This window comes from Lepisosteus oculatus, chromosome 3 (assembly GCF_040954835.1).
Source record: "Lepisosteus oculatus isolate fLepOcu1 chromosome 3, fLepOcu1.hap2, whole genome shotgun sequence".
In the NCBI taxonomy this organism is placed as follows: Eukaryota; Metazoa; Chordata; class Actinopteri; order Semionotiformes; family Lepisosteidae; genus Lepisosteus; species Lepisosteus oculatus.
The window spans coordinates 73,796,605-73,811,410 of record NC_090698.1 but is presented as its reverse complement, the minus strand read 5'-3'; the positions used below and the strand labels follow the sequence as shown (position 1 = coordinate 73,811,410).

General features: G+C 43.7%; 1 protein-coding gene across 7 annotated transcripts in view; it reads left to right on the top strand.

Moving 5' to 3' along the window:
* The window catches only part of kiaa0825 (KIAA0825 ortholog), a 145,257-nt gene that overhangs the window by 58,056 nt on the left and 72,395 nt on the right, over positions 1 to 14,806 (top strand). For 5 of the 7 annotated variants that reach the window (XM_069187520.1, XM_069187517.1, XM_069187518.1 and 2 more), the window contains 4 exons: positions 87 to 495; positions 3,492 to 3,648; positions 6,748 to 6,897; positions 9,545 to 9,639. In XM_069187520.1, coding sequence (XP_069043621.1) covers positions 87 to 495; positions 3,492 to 3,648; positions 6,748 to 6,897; positions 9,545 to 9,639 — 811 coding nt within the window. Of the gene's footprint in view, positions 1 to 86; positions 496 to 2,959; positions 3,105 to 3,491; positions 3,649 to 6,747; positions 6,898 to 9,544; positions 9,640 to 14,806 lie in introns of those variants that run through there. The other 2 variants (XM_069187521.1, XR_011189125.1) reach the window with 2 other exon arrangements.

Here is a 14,806-nt window from a genome sequence, read left to right as displayed (position 1 = left end):
AATTCCACACTCAGGGCAACGTCAAGGAGTCTCGAGCAGAAGCTCGGGCCCTCGGTAACGAGTCTAAAACTTGCGTGTCCATCCAGGCTTCACGCAGCTGGTGGCCCAGGCCGTGTGTTTCGTGTTCACCAACCTGCCCTCCCTGGTGGCGTCCCTCCCTGCGCCAGTGAGGTACCTCTTCTGCGTGGCGGAGAGCCGGCTGGCCCGCGGCGATCGGCAGCCGCGGCCGGCAGGGCTGCTGGTCTGCAGCTGCGTGGCCACCCTGTGCCACACTCTGGAAGATGGTGACGCCCTGGAGCGGCTGACCGAGGCCGCGCTGGACCGCTGGGGCAAGGAGAAGCTGGGCCTGCTGAGCGAGTGCCTGCAGGGCGTCTTGGGGCAGCAGGGGGGCGCCCCCAAACCCGCCGTGCAGAAGGTCCTTCAGCACCTGGAGGCGCAGAGACCCAGGTGGCTGGAGATCCAGTTGCAGAAGGCAAGGAGGCTGAGCACTGAGGCGTAAGGCTGCTTTGTCTTTGTGTGGGAATTTCTTTCTGCCATGTTTGAGCACCATCCCATACAGAAAGTGGTGATCAGCAGCTGCTTCTCAGCAACAGACAAAGATAATAGTTCGATCAGAGGTCTTCAGATCTTAGAGATGGCTTGTGTTAGTGTTAAATGTGCTCCAGTAACTTTAAACACATTATCTAGTTCTGGCAAGGAAACCCTTATTATGTGCTGATCAATGTTTTAAGTGGAATCACTTATTTTCAGGGCTGCTTACTAAATCGTCACTGTTTCCCTGTCCAGCTTGGCATTCAGTACAGTTTCAAGCCGTTCTCAGAGTGGTCTGAATATCCTAATTAATATATTTGAACAATGCAACTCACCATATGGGTGTAAAATCAGCAGTAGTTAAAAGCTAGTTATGTGATCCTGTTTCACACAATATTTTAATTTCAAGATAATGCTGTGGTTTGTCTTTGGAAAAAGTGATCCTTATATGAGTATAAGTAATACAGTATCAGATATTATTCATATAATACATGCTGAAAATCCAGATAAACACTACCCACATTCTGAGTATGGCGTTGAAAAATTTACATTATTTTTTTTTAAATTAAAAATATTAAAAGCCATCCTTTTTGTGAAAAAACATCGCAAAAAGTTAAGTTGACTGCAGTAATTAAATAATATAAATATTAGGAATATAACTTTGCTTCACATATTTTTTTTTATTTTTGGGATTCAAATGCAGATATTTCTAAATTTTGTTTTTATATCGAGTACGTAAAAAATGAGAACATGCGGGGGAAAAACAGGTTTTGTTTTGTTATTTTTTTAATGGCCGTTGACTTCGTCGGGGTCAGACCTGAACTCGAGTCTCGGGCTGAATGTCATAAGGAAGCCAGCGCTCAGATGATGTTCGAAAAGTCTGGAAGTATTAATCCTTTTTAAAGTGTCTTTAAAAAAAGGGAAAGGAAAGATGAGTAGATTACCTTAAGTGTTCCAGGAATCACCGTGGCCTCAGTGACAGGAAGGCAGGAAAAAAAGAGGAGAAAAGGCAGTTATGTATCACCTGTCTCCGACACTCTGTGAAATCATTACTATTCATTAAAATAACCTTCACTTTGAAGTGACGCCTGAGTTGTAAACAATCAGTGTACAGTACATCTTGCAGAGAGAGCTTGCAAGTCCAAAAAATAAAGCAATATTCGTCTTTGCAAAGTAATTTGTAGAGGAGAAGATTATCGTTTTCCATCATGGTGACCCTGACTTGGCTGACTGGATGCATACACAGATTAAGATGAATGCAGTTATGCCTTGGCTGAGGTCTGCCTCTTTCAGGGCGCGTTCTCCCTAATGACATGATTGATAGGCTGTCCCAAATCCGGAGAGGAACTCATTAATCACGGCGCTGACTGAATCCAATCATCTGCTTCACCTGCACGGTGATGGACAGGGAAGGATACAACCCAGGTGCTGACACCGATACACTCCTTGGTCAGAGAGGCCTCAACTTTTTCAATGTCAGCCCTCAGAAGATGCCTGACAGGTGACGCTGTTCCTGGCACTGTCGCGTTTCCGAGAGAGGGGGAGGCCGGGAAAGAGACGGAAAGAGGCGGGCGGGTGGGACGGGGGGGGGGAACAATGACATTAAGTCTATCTGGAATAAAGTGTTCATTTTTTAACTTGACATGCGGCTCGGTCATAAAAATGCACAGTGTAGAAGGGCAGGAGAACACTGCGGATCTTTGCCAGGCGGAATTGCATCAGGGCCCGGGAACGCTGCTTGGCGCGCGCTCGGAGACGGGCCGCGCAGGAGAGGGCACAGGTGCAGGTGTTTAAAGGGTTGCACCTGGAGGGCAGCCGGCTCTATGCCCTTGCTACAGTGCAGTGCGAAGCATATTCACCTGCATGGACACTAGATGTACGTTTATTCGTGTTCATACCGTATATACTTAACATGTACTTCAATTAATTCTGAACTTAGTTGACACACACATACGGTACATGTATATATATATATTCTGGCAAAACAAGCCTTCAGCCTCTGCTGTTTTATTTTATTCACTATTATTGACAGCTCCGGTCTGTCATCAGCACCCTGTGCTAAGATTTACTGAGATAGTCCCCTGTATAAATTAAATGAAAAGTGAAAACATCAGCATTATCCAGTAACCGTAATTGAAACAAAGACGGAACAATACAATTTGAAAAGTGAAGACATTTGGCTCAAAATTCTGAGCAGAGGCAAGAGTGGCACAATTTATAGCCCTCATACATTTTAATTTTTATTTTAAAAAAATCTGCTGATCAAGGTGTCGTCAGCTCGCGTTGTGTCAAAGCGCGGAGTCCTGTCACAGTAAATGCTTCCTGTTATTATTCTGATGAAGCACAACAGGGGGCTCTGCTGTGATGACCATGGGGACCGTGTGGGTGTGCTGACGTTGACCTGCGTGCTTCCTGCTTTCTCCTTCAGCCCTTTTAGCTGCTGTTCTTCTCCTGAGACGTGAGGAACAGAAAATGCAATTTCTCTTCGTGATAAGCGGCAGGGATACAGAGGCTAGGTGTGCCAGAGAAAATATGTTTCAGTTGAAGACAGTTTTAAAGAACTGTCAGACAAGGTTAGCTAAAAACAGCTACAAAAAAAATCATCTGTAATTCCTGCAGAAGATGATACTCTTTCATTTTACAGTATTTCACAAATGTGTTTGGATGATGTTAGATCATAACCAAGAATTTATGTACATTGCTGTTCTCCACAGGAAAGGTAATTAATTAATCAAGGTTGATCAATTCTGAAATGCTAGAAAGTACAGCATATTTAATTGTTTTGGACATGAAACGGAAGATGGTTCCCTCTTGCCTAAAGTGTTAAAGAAGGAACACGCTGTCAGATCAAAATCTTACAGAGATTGTAATGTGCAAAGTTTCCGTCCCTGGGGTTTAACTCTCTTCTCTCCAGCGTGCTTCAAGGGTCTCATGTCGCCTCTCTTCTCTCTGCCTGTCAGTGCATTTGAACCAGCAGAAAGCATTGTGGTGCGACAGAAAGGCAGCGCGCCTGAACTGACTGAGCAGAAAATAGGCATGATGGTCCTGGATATCTGCCACAAACCAGGTGGCAGCGAGTACCTGAGGCAAATTTATCACATCATCCAACTCAATGAGGTAGGGAAACGGCCTTTTTCCCGAGCAATTAGGTGTGTGCTGGCCTGAGGCAGCGTCTGCTACCAGCTCAGGGTGAGCCGAGGAGCCGCTGGAGCCGGCGGCGTGCCGGTGGAGTCTGCTCCTTCCTGGGCTGTGTAGCTCTTCCAGGAGAGTCTGCTCCATGCAGGGCCAGGAGAGGGCCCCTGCCTGGGTCCCGGTCCTGCCCTTTCAGTCCAGGATGAAACCACACTCGGCCGTCAGTCAGACCCTCGCTAATGTGTGACCTGTATTAACGGGAAAGCACGTCCACTGTCAGAAACCTGCACACCGATCGATTGTGTTATACTGCTCATTGACACGTCCAACGGCCTGGGCCCGTTCCACAATGTTAGAAACAGATTGTCTGGAGATCTAATGCAGCAAAGTGGGTGGTCGCAGCCATTATATGTGCACATTTCTACTGATTTGTAATCAGTAATTTATATCGGTGCATTGTGCAAATTGAGTGCCGATGCAAAAATAAACTCCTGAAAGAGTACCCATTTCCTTTAGTTCTGCAAAACATATGACGAATACATAACTAAGCAACTACCTATGAATTAAAGAACCACACTACACTAGTCTGATTTGACTCCTTATTGGCAAAGATGCCAAGATACAGTACGTACAGTATATTTGTTCCCCACTTATTTCTTTAGTGCACTCCTCAGGCACAGACAGAAGCATGAAGGAAGTGAAGGAACTCCACCTTCCTGTTGGTTACAGCTGCGACCTCGAGCCATTTCATTTGCTGTCCAATAAAAATTAATATTTGACTCGTTAAAAAAAAGGGCTCAGGCGCTTGAAGCGCCACCACAAAACTGTACTTACTTTAAAGACATGAAATTGCTAATACTCGCAGGGTGTTCTCAGAATATTACTGACAGACTGGCATCCAATGCAAATCCTTCGGTAAACCTGAAAATATAAATGATTGCAGCACTTTATAAGTGTGGTAATTTGACTGGAGTGTCATCAACATGGAGAAAGGCTGGTCGATAACTGTGTTTAAAATGTGTACTGCTCCTGGCAATCAAAGCAGACATATTAGACCGGCACTAAACACAGATACTCCAGCCACTCCAGGTTTGAAACAGAGCGGTTTACTCCACTAGACGGCCAGCCTAGCCCCCTGGATCCCACTGTGCAAGGTCGAGGAAGGACAGCGGGAGAGCGGGGAGGCGGCACACGTCCAGTATAAGCGTTGAATGATGGTTCTGCAACTCCCAAAATATTACCAATAAACTAATCAAGCACGCGAGATGATGTTTCTTCTTTACACCGCATTGTAAAGAGGGTGATGTGCCTTTTTTGTTTTCATGTAAAGGCCTTAGTATGATAAAGATAGACAGTATATCTCAGACCAGAGCATACAGTATCTTAGGTCTCCGGTTGTCTGTCTATTGGAACTGAGTACTTCATTGAGATCAATAACATATAGACTGAAAAGAAATGAATTCAAATAAAATGATTGAGCCTGAAACAAACAATCCTTAAAATAAATGGCAAGAGCAGAAAGATATATGTGTATTTTTTAGCTGGGAAAAGTATGCAATGTTATTAATTTTATACAGGAAGCAATCTGACAGGCGGTTATTTTTGTGTGCTTTTATAAATGCCAATACCCCACTGGCTCACAGAAGCAGCGTGGAAAAATTCTCCACTTTAAACAGAAATGTTTTAAACACTACAGCAGAGGCAATTAATGGGCATTTGCTTTGTGTGTTTTGACAGATGTTTTGATAATCACAAGTATCATGTTAATAGTTAATGATGCTTTAAGTTTTGGGAATTTTGACGTTGCACTGATTGCCTCAGTTCTGCCTGAACTCTCCCCAGCGTTTCCCCCAAAACCTCTTGCATCTGTGAAAGCTCGTATTTTGTAGGCAAACACAGGAAAAGAAATGTGTTACAATAACAAGCGATATCATTATATTGATAATATTAACATTAATATTTAAATATGGGAAAATGTATTCAATTGGAATTAGCAGTTGTTGTAATTATGAGAGTTTAAATACGTTTGAGAATGTAAATGGAGATGCTGGACTGATGCATCACAAACCTGTGGCCTGGAGGTGGGGGAAAACATCTGGCCTGGGATCCCCAGAGGTTTCTTTCCTCCCTCTGGGAGTGTGTTTTCCTCTCCTCTTCTCCCACATGCCCCACTGCCACTGTGCAATATTGACAACTGCTGTATACCGTTAGTCTGCAAAGTGTTCTGAGTTGTTGTGGGGGTGCTGCAGCACATGCATGACGGGCTGATTGATTGATCGGGAGGATCATTTAGATGCCCTCACCACACACCGCAAGCGTGGCATTCCTCACCCTGCAGAGCTGCTCAGGGAGGAGCGCGGGCTTTACCGTGCAGGAATGCCTCTTCAAAGCGTGTTAAACCGCTGTGCTGCCTTTTAAAACCGTGTGTTTGTAGTGCACAGCGGCTCCTGAGAGGGCAGGGGAATTGAAGCTTCCCAAGGAAGTTCAGGGCTATCAGAAAGTGCAGCGGTGATACTGAAAGGAAGAGTGCAGTCATTTTACACCAGTGACACTATGAGCCAGCTTCCTCAGAAAAGCAAATAATATCCTGAGAGACATGAAAAATCGCATCCTATTGGCCCCAATTATTTTAATGTCTCTCTGTATACAGTACATCCCTAAAGTGTGTGTTGCAGCATGTTGCCTGATTTGCTTATTAAGAACAGCTGGCACTCCCCTAACTGCCTAGTTTTTACCTGTATACTTTTCTTAAAGATGGAACTGGCAGTCCAAATTGTCAACATAGACTGCTATGAAGAAGCCTTTTTTAGATAAGGCTAGTCAGAAGCTAAATTGCATATCCCTTTGTGACGCACCAGAAAAAGTTGTAATTTGTTTTAAATGATAAAAGTTACCAGAGAGTTACTAATTTCAGCCTATTTTACTGTATGTTTGCAGTTATAGCTTTGTGCTATAAATGCTTATGCTTTTACATTTTACTTTCTCTGATCCAGTGAGTTTTACTGTCTGAGTTTTATCCTTATTACACAGCTGTCAGACCGTTCGCATTTTGTCCCTCTAAGCTTCTGATTTCTTTGTTTGAAGGAGCTTTTGAGTTTCCAACTCACTGCGGCGGCAGACACTCCACAAAGACCATTAACCTTAAATCTCACGGCTGCAGATCGGCTTCATCTGTCTTCTGTGTTCAACCCTTTGAAGGAATTCAGCCACATCGGGAGCAATAAGTTTGACCAGGTTGGTACATCGAAGGGCAACTAATTCATTTTCGTTATTTCCTAGATTTTTTTTCCTACCTTCAGACTGGTATTATTTCCATCTGTGCCTTTTAGTTCCTTAGCTGGGTGCAGCTTTCCTTTTTCCATCAGCACTTTTTGCAGCAATTCGTGGACCAGGAGGCACAGCGTTGCCGTGGGCTCATGGTGCAGATATCTGATGGCTGGGAGGTATATGTGAGTGCGCTCATAATTTAATGGATTATGCATCGAAAACCTCCCGAGAAAATATCTGTGGAATATAAAATTAAAACAATTACCATATAGGCAAAACGCATCTTGCTGGCTGGCGATGAACCTCCTTAAAATTAATTCATTACTCGAGTCATGTAACACTCAGTTACATCAACCTGTGTGTGTCTCTGTGCTTGTTAGCTGCAGCACCTATGGTCTATGGGACTTGCATTGTGCTTCCCAAAGAAGGGATCCCAGCTGAGATATCAACGTGTTGTTCAGCATTGTTCTGTGCTCTGTGCGAGGAGATTTCCATTTGCTTTGTTTCAAACTGTACCTGTTCATTCAGTAGAAATATTTTATCAGCTAAGTGGATCCACAGGGCAGAAAAGCATTTCTTTAAACTGCACAAAAGGCGACAAAGTAAAGAGATGCATTTACCTCTCCGGAGAAAACAGCCAGTTTGCTGAGGTTCTGATTGCTCTAAAAGTACACAGAACTATGAATAGTTCTCAGCAGGACTCGTTCACTTCTGCTTTGTCCATTTTCCAACTAATCAATGGTGGTATATTTATTATTGTATCGTGTTTAATGATGCTTTCACAGTTACAGGGCTGTAAAAAGTAAAAAGCACCGTTTAGCACCGGTATTCATCTCAGAAGGGGTTCTAGTGGAGACAGTCGAAGTGACAGGCCCTCGGGGTCTGGCAGCTCTGTGAAGGTTCTCTGGAATCTGGAGTCTCCCAGCTCCATACGCTTTCGTAGCATTTGGGAAAACCTCTGGTTCACCATTACACTTTCCACCGTTCATTTGCAGTTTTCTTAGTTTCATAATTTCATAAGTCCTCTTGAGGACGTTTCTTTTAGAAAAAGAACTTGGCAGTTCTTGTCACTACAGTACCTCTTGAAACGGGGAAGTGTTTCCTTCCTAGAGGACTGGTTTGCCTGCTGCCTTATTCTCCCGTCCAGTACGATACTGTGGTGTAGTGGTGGCAGCACAATCAATCACAGGGGTTTCACGTGAAGGGGAAGATGAGACTAGAGGTCTTGAGAATAAAGTTATTTAATTAGAATTGTTTTCGTTCCTGGTCAGATGTTTGATTTTAAAAAGAAATGACAGCCGCCCAAGGACCAGGAAGAATTTAGTGAAATGGCTGCACTGCAGTGACTGTGAGACAACAGCAACAACAGCAACAGAATCGCTCAGTTTTTTTAATTATATTTTGTTTTCTTTTCTTCTTTTAAAATATTAGCAGCTGGTGTGGCAGACACCTTTATCTGCAGAGCCAGTTGCAGAGGATGCACTTATTAAGTTAAAAATAATTGTGTAACCTTAATATGTAACCTGTTTCCACTGACCCACCTGACCCGGTGCCAGCTGATGCCAGACAGCTGGGTGACATGGAGTGCTGAGGGCCGAGGTTGGGTTGCTGTACTGGTGCTTCTTCATCGCTCACATTACGCCTGTGACTTTTCCATGGTGTGTGGCTGCACAGCACACGGCGTCTGTAATGTCATTTGCCTCATATTATAGTATTTAATTCCTTTCTTATGTAACTCGAGCTGATGCCGGGGGTCGGAAAGCAGGTGCATTGTCACTTGGGTTTTACACAATACATTTTAGCAAATCCCAGGCTTTTTTGTTTTATTTTGGATTTTGATTGCTCTTGGGGGATGCACCCAGAACCAGAAGAGCACCAGTCTACCGTAGTCATTCTTGTCGGTCACCTTAAATCACCAGTTATTTCAGGATTAGGCTCCAGATGGGCCCACATAAACTTCTCAGTACTTTCACAAAGACCTTCAGGAAAAAAACCCAAGCCTCTTTTTTTCTCAAGAGCAGCTAATGTTAAGAGTAGCTATGTTCAGTGCCAAATTTATTGAACAAACAATTTGAGGCTTCCTTCCGTTTCACTGCAAACTGACCTCCTTCTTAGTATTTTCCTTGTTAAGAAAATAATTAAACTATCTCATCTGCCTGAGATGGCTCTGTTGTTTGTCAAATCAAATAGGGGAAAAAACATCAATTGAGAGCCACTTGTGCTCATCTCCTTTTGTCAATAAAAGGCAGCTCGAAGTGAACAGTGACATTTCTGTGATCAGAGAAATTTTTATTTGCTTTCCTAACAAAGAGCCGATCTCCAATTTTGAAGGGGGCTGGGCAAGATGCCATTAAAACAGTTGGAAGAATAACGGCTCCCAAAATTGATTTATCTCTTTATAAATGATAGCTACATCCCCAAATGGATTTATAAATTAATTGCTGTCTTATTGGAATAAAAACCTTCTTGTGTGGACATGATTGATATCATCTGTCTGAGTCCTTGTTCAGGGCTCCCTCCTTCTTAGTTAGTCTATCGCAGCTGGAGCCCTAATTTACTGATCATATTAACTCTGATTAATAACTAACAGTCGCTTCTCCTCGTACATCAACAGTCAGCCATGACAGAGCGGGACTGGGACTGGCCGAAACTGCTGCCAAGTTATCTGGGACTGAGTCAGGTGACCTTGAGGGCCCTGCTGGCAAACAGGTAAAAACAGCTTCCCTTTCAGAACTGCTGCCTGGCATGGCGGGGTGGCACAGGTTTTCAATAGTTGTGCTCTGGAATCCCACCGGGCAGTGAGGCGGCAGCCGCAGGAAGTGGGCTGTGTGACGGGTTGTAGAGAGCCTCGCATACCTGGAGAAATTCTTCAGAACTAAATCCTTGTTTTTACGAATGATGCCTGTCTTTGGCGCAAGACAGTGCATGCGAGGGCCGTCACAGTCGCGCAGGGGTCCCTGTGAAAAGGCCGCTGCCTGCAGCTTAGAGTTTCTGTCGCCGTGACGAGATCGGAGGGGTCGGTATCAAGATCGGGTCAAAATTATTTTTTAACTTTATATTTAGCAATGAAATAACTCATTCACAGCTTTCATCTTTCATTTTTTGATTATATAATGAACTACGTTGCCAGCATGGATGGGTGGTTGCGACTTAAAACATCTGGTCGTTATTTCTTTTGTACTTATTTTTTTTTATGGGAAGTGTTCCTCTGTCGAATCCGAGAGAAACGGCACGACTGTATGGATGGCCTGTTGAAATGCACGCTGAATGTCTGGGCTGAGCACAGGAACACAGTCGAGCAATGGAAAGCAGATCTTAGGGAAGCGAAGGGCTGGCGTCCGTGCCCTGCAGTGAGCGGGGCCAGTCTGGGGGCTCTGCCGGTCAGCGGGGGCAGGAGCTTCCAGATGTTTGTGCTGCAGGCTCGGTCGGGAAGAGGGTGGGATTGTTTTCCCTCTCAGTGCCGGAAGGTCTCGGGGGGAATCAGACCAGTCAGGCCAGTAAGAGCGAGGGGGCTTACGGTTGCTTCAGATTTGCCTCTTCGAACCGAGAGCCTCTCTGGAGGTCGAGCGGAGAGGGAGAGCTGGCTTGGTGAAAGGGTTAACCGAATGGAAAAGGGGTCGTTCTCAAATGACTGAAATGGTTACTCAAGTTGCTTAAGTCTAAAGCCTCCAAGCAGGGTATAAATATTTATGCAGGATTGTGACACATATTAGGTAGCAATATTTCAAATACACTCAGCCCTCAATTCAGAGCTGTCATTCTGAACACTATCTGCCGTTATGAGGCTATTGCACCTTGTCTAGCAGCTACATGAAATCCATTTTAAATCAACTTCATTGTTACAAGCACCTTCTAATAAAGGGCAAACAGCTTGTCTGCCAAGGACAGTGTTATAATGAGGGTGAAGTGTGGAGCGCTTGTGTTTTCAGGGGTTCGCGTACTTTTAGCAAAAGTGTCGGTTTGTTGCACATGTGTAAGAACAGATACTGTCACTCTCCATCCACTCTGGAATTAGCGTCGGATTATTCATGGATCTTGCTGAATGGGTAATTCTGCTCCTGATTGTGCAGTTCAGCCGTTCTGATGGGAAAGAAAGAGGTGAATTTGGGATTCAGGTTGGCAGGCAAGTGAGAGAGGATGTAAATATTATATAATGTGTTATAATCTTGTCATAATATGTCCTTGCTTGTGCATTTTCACTCATTAAAGGCCTCTTTGTTCAGGTGGCACAGGCAGCGTAAGGGATTAAGGATAGGAATAATGCAGATATTTGAGTGAGAGCTGATATGGTTGTGAATCTTTCTCTAATGTCCCATGCTCTTGTTTAGCACCATTGTTGAGGAATTTTTTAACTGGGGGATGGAGTGAGAAATGCAAGTTCAGGAGTTTCCCAGGTGTATCTGGGATGTACAGGAACAGCCCTTGCAGTGTGGTATTCTGTTGAGTTCCTCGACGTCCTGTGACTAATGTGCTGGGTCTGGTAAGACCGTGTTAACCATACGCACTTGTAGGGTGGAGGACTGACTCTGCTGCACCACTAGATGGTGCTGTGTGTTAACTATGGTAGCCACCGACCTTCACAAGACTACATGGGGTTCTGGGGTGTGGTTACCATGACTAAAACAAGGCACCACCTAGTGGCGCACCACAGTTAGTCCTCCACCCTACATTCAGATTACTGATTTTATATTGGAATGGATTGGTACTTTTATGAACATGAACACTTTTTGTGTTTGGTGGTTGTGTCACCAATGATCTGTTAATTTGCTGAAGTTTGCTGAAATTGAATTTTCCATTCTCTTTTCCTCTGCCAGGTTAAATACTGTTGTTATTGTACTACGGCTTTTCCGTAACTAAGCACAATGACACTGAGACCCAATGAGACCCATTAATGATCACAGTACTTAGGTGGTTCTGGTGGATAGCTGCGTCAGCATGCTTAGGCTTCAAAGGAACAAGTAATAGGTTTATTCCAGGCTGAAAAGAGAAGAAAGAAAATATGTTTCGGCCGTGGAGCCTTCTTCAGGTGTGCCACACCTAACAGTAGTTAGGTGGCTGCGCAGTGGCATTGTGTTGGACAGACAGATGTGGTCCAGTCCAGTCCCAGTTTCATCAGACTGACTGCAGACGCCAGAGCAGACGACTGCTCATCAGAACTGCATACAGCAGGGACCACCACTGTTCTCTTTAATGAAGCGTGGAATGGCTTCAGTTCTCAAGCGGTAGAAGACATTAGACAGATTTACTGTTTTCTGTTGTGGCCAGACTGTCTAGGTTTTACCCCCCATATAACAACATGGGAGACACAAAGTGCTGGGGATTCCGTTACATACTGATCATCGCATCTCAGCTTCATCAAAGTGAGCAATCCTAGTGATCTACTTTGACATTCTAGGGTAAGGATTTCTAAGGAATCTGCTCTTCTGTTAGCCTGTCAGTCTGTAAGCTGTGCTATATGTGTCATACATCATTCTTAAATTCAGCACTTCAGCAAGTTAAAGTGATTAATGGACACCTACTTTTACCTGCTATTAACAATGCTGAAAACACTCGGTAAGGACCTAAGGCAAATTCTAATTATATTGCACTTTCAGACTAGTCTATGTTTCTAGATGTGACTTAATGTGATTTTGTCTTGGCTCTGTGATATTTATTGAATAAAAGCGGTTTCAGAAATTGGAAGAAAAAAATATTTCAGCTCCATTGGTCTTTTTGAGAGGTACAACCATGTATTTGTCCATTTAAATATCTTTGTATTATTGCATTGTACACTAGAATTATGTTAGAAATTCTGATTTTAGATGTTCCTTCAACAGTAAATGCAACCGTGGTACTGTTCGCTAGGTACAGTAGATTTTCCTTATCCTGGAATTCTGTTCTTGGGATGCCAATTTTCTTGCTTACAGAGTGCCCAAGGCTGGGAATATGAGAGCACCCCTCAGTGTTTCCTCTTCCTACCTAATAAACTCGGGTTGTTGCAGTGTCAATCTGTCAGGATGCTTGTCTGTGGTATGGGCTAGCATCTTCATTTCTGGTAGGAGATTTGGCACGGCCAGTGTTTTTGTCCGACTATTTAGAGAATGCTTTTAGAATAAGGGTCCGTGCCATGAAACGTCAGTTCGCCCATGTCTTACCATCAGTCTTTCCGTTATCAGAAAGCTTCTCATTCCTTCTAAAGGTTTTCTCTCACGGAGAGCTCAAGGCTGGACGACACCTTCATCCACTCCTCCATACTTCCGCCCCTCTATACAGTACTTCCACCCTCCCACCTCTCTATACTTCCACCCTTTGTACTTGCGTATAAATCTTTTCAATACCTAAAAGTGAAAATAATAAAATAAGCAAAGTATACATACTGCAGTATATATATCTGCATAAAAAACATTTATAATAGATTGCTGGTACCTGCTCAGCAATTAAGCTCTTTCCTGTTAGTGTCATTTTATAATGCATTTCCAATAATCCAGTGTTGCAGATATTCCCGATCCTGTTGAAACTGTGCAGCACTTTTTTTGAAGTGAAGCTGGTGAACTATGCTGTACTTGCATTGAATGAGTTTCGGACTGTCATGCAATTTGAGGCTCATGGAAATGAATGGATTTGGAATGAGCTGTGGGTAATAAACAGAAAACGGCGCATACAGATAAGGTGAGAACATTCCAGTAGGGGTGATGTAATTAGTGGGATCTATACTAGATGAATGTACTAGGACTCTGATCTAGAACCACTGCAGTTGCTCGTTTCTATCAGTGATCTAGAGTCTGGTATCATTACAGATAGTACAGTGAGGAAATGATGCAAGGCATTGGCAGAGTCAACACAGCGGACCTCTTCATTTTCAACACTGAGACATGAACCTGAGGACATAGGCAGAAACTACATGGAAGTACGTTTATATCCAAGAATAGGAGGTGCTTCTTTACCCAGTGAGTTGTGGGACAATAGGAAAGCTACTGAGTCATGTGGTACATTGGTTTCCTTCAAGAAATCCCCAGATGAGATCCTCTGTGGTTCAGTTATCTACCAGCCCCCACACAGGCCAGTCTGACTAAAGGGCCCTCCTCTCAGTTTTGACCATCCCAATTCTTCTCAATGAAAGATTTTAAGAAGTTTTAAAAAATCAAGACGTCTTTTACTTGACTGGTTAGAGGGGATGAATAGAAAGCCTTCAGCTGCAGCGGCCATTCAATGTGAAATATTTGAGACCCATGTGCAGATATCAGTGATTTGTGTGAATTATTTCAACCCAAATGAAACGCTTCTCCATCATCAAAGGCTTGTATTGTTTGGTAGATGAATCATTGCCTCCATTGAGTTATTAATACTGCTTACTCTTATCTTTGGACTGGTCCTTATAAAAGCCCAAAGCCCTGTTGTCTGAATAACTCAAGGGTACCTCTTCCATCCCTGCAAATTTACGTTCTGTTTCCCACATTTAGGCTCCATTAAATAACCCCCATGTGGTTAAATGAGAAAGGTCTTTCATTGCTTTTGGAGAAATCCTCTCTTGAAGTGCTACGTTTCAACAGTCAGTCATTGGTGGGACATTTTGGGAAAATGAAATGTTCCTAGCACCTGTATTGCTATTCTTCTGAAATGTTTATGAGAGATGTATGCGGTATGGAGCCTGGGCTTTAGCCAATAGAGTAAATGGTGCTCTTGAAATTGTCTGTTCGTGACATCTCAAGGGCTTTACATAAGTTAACACTCATCGTGCATTAGCAGCCCACAAACGTCTTGAATTGGGATTTTAATTGAAAGAAAAAACCTGTGGTATTTCCAGATGTCCTTGGACAGGGAGCCTGCAACCACAGTGTCCTTGCACCTGCCACGTATCGTGCGCAGCTAGTAGTCTCTGTCTGCAGGATATCTGTGC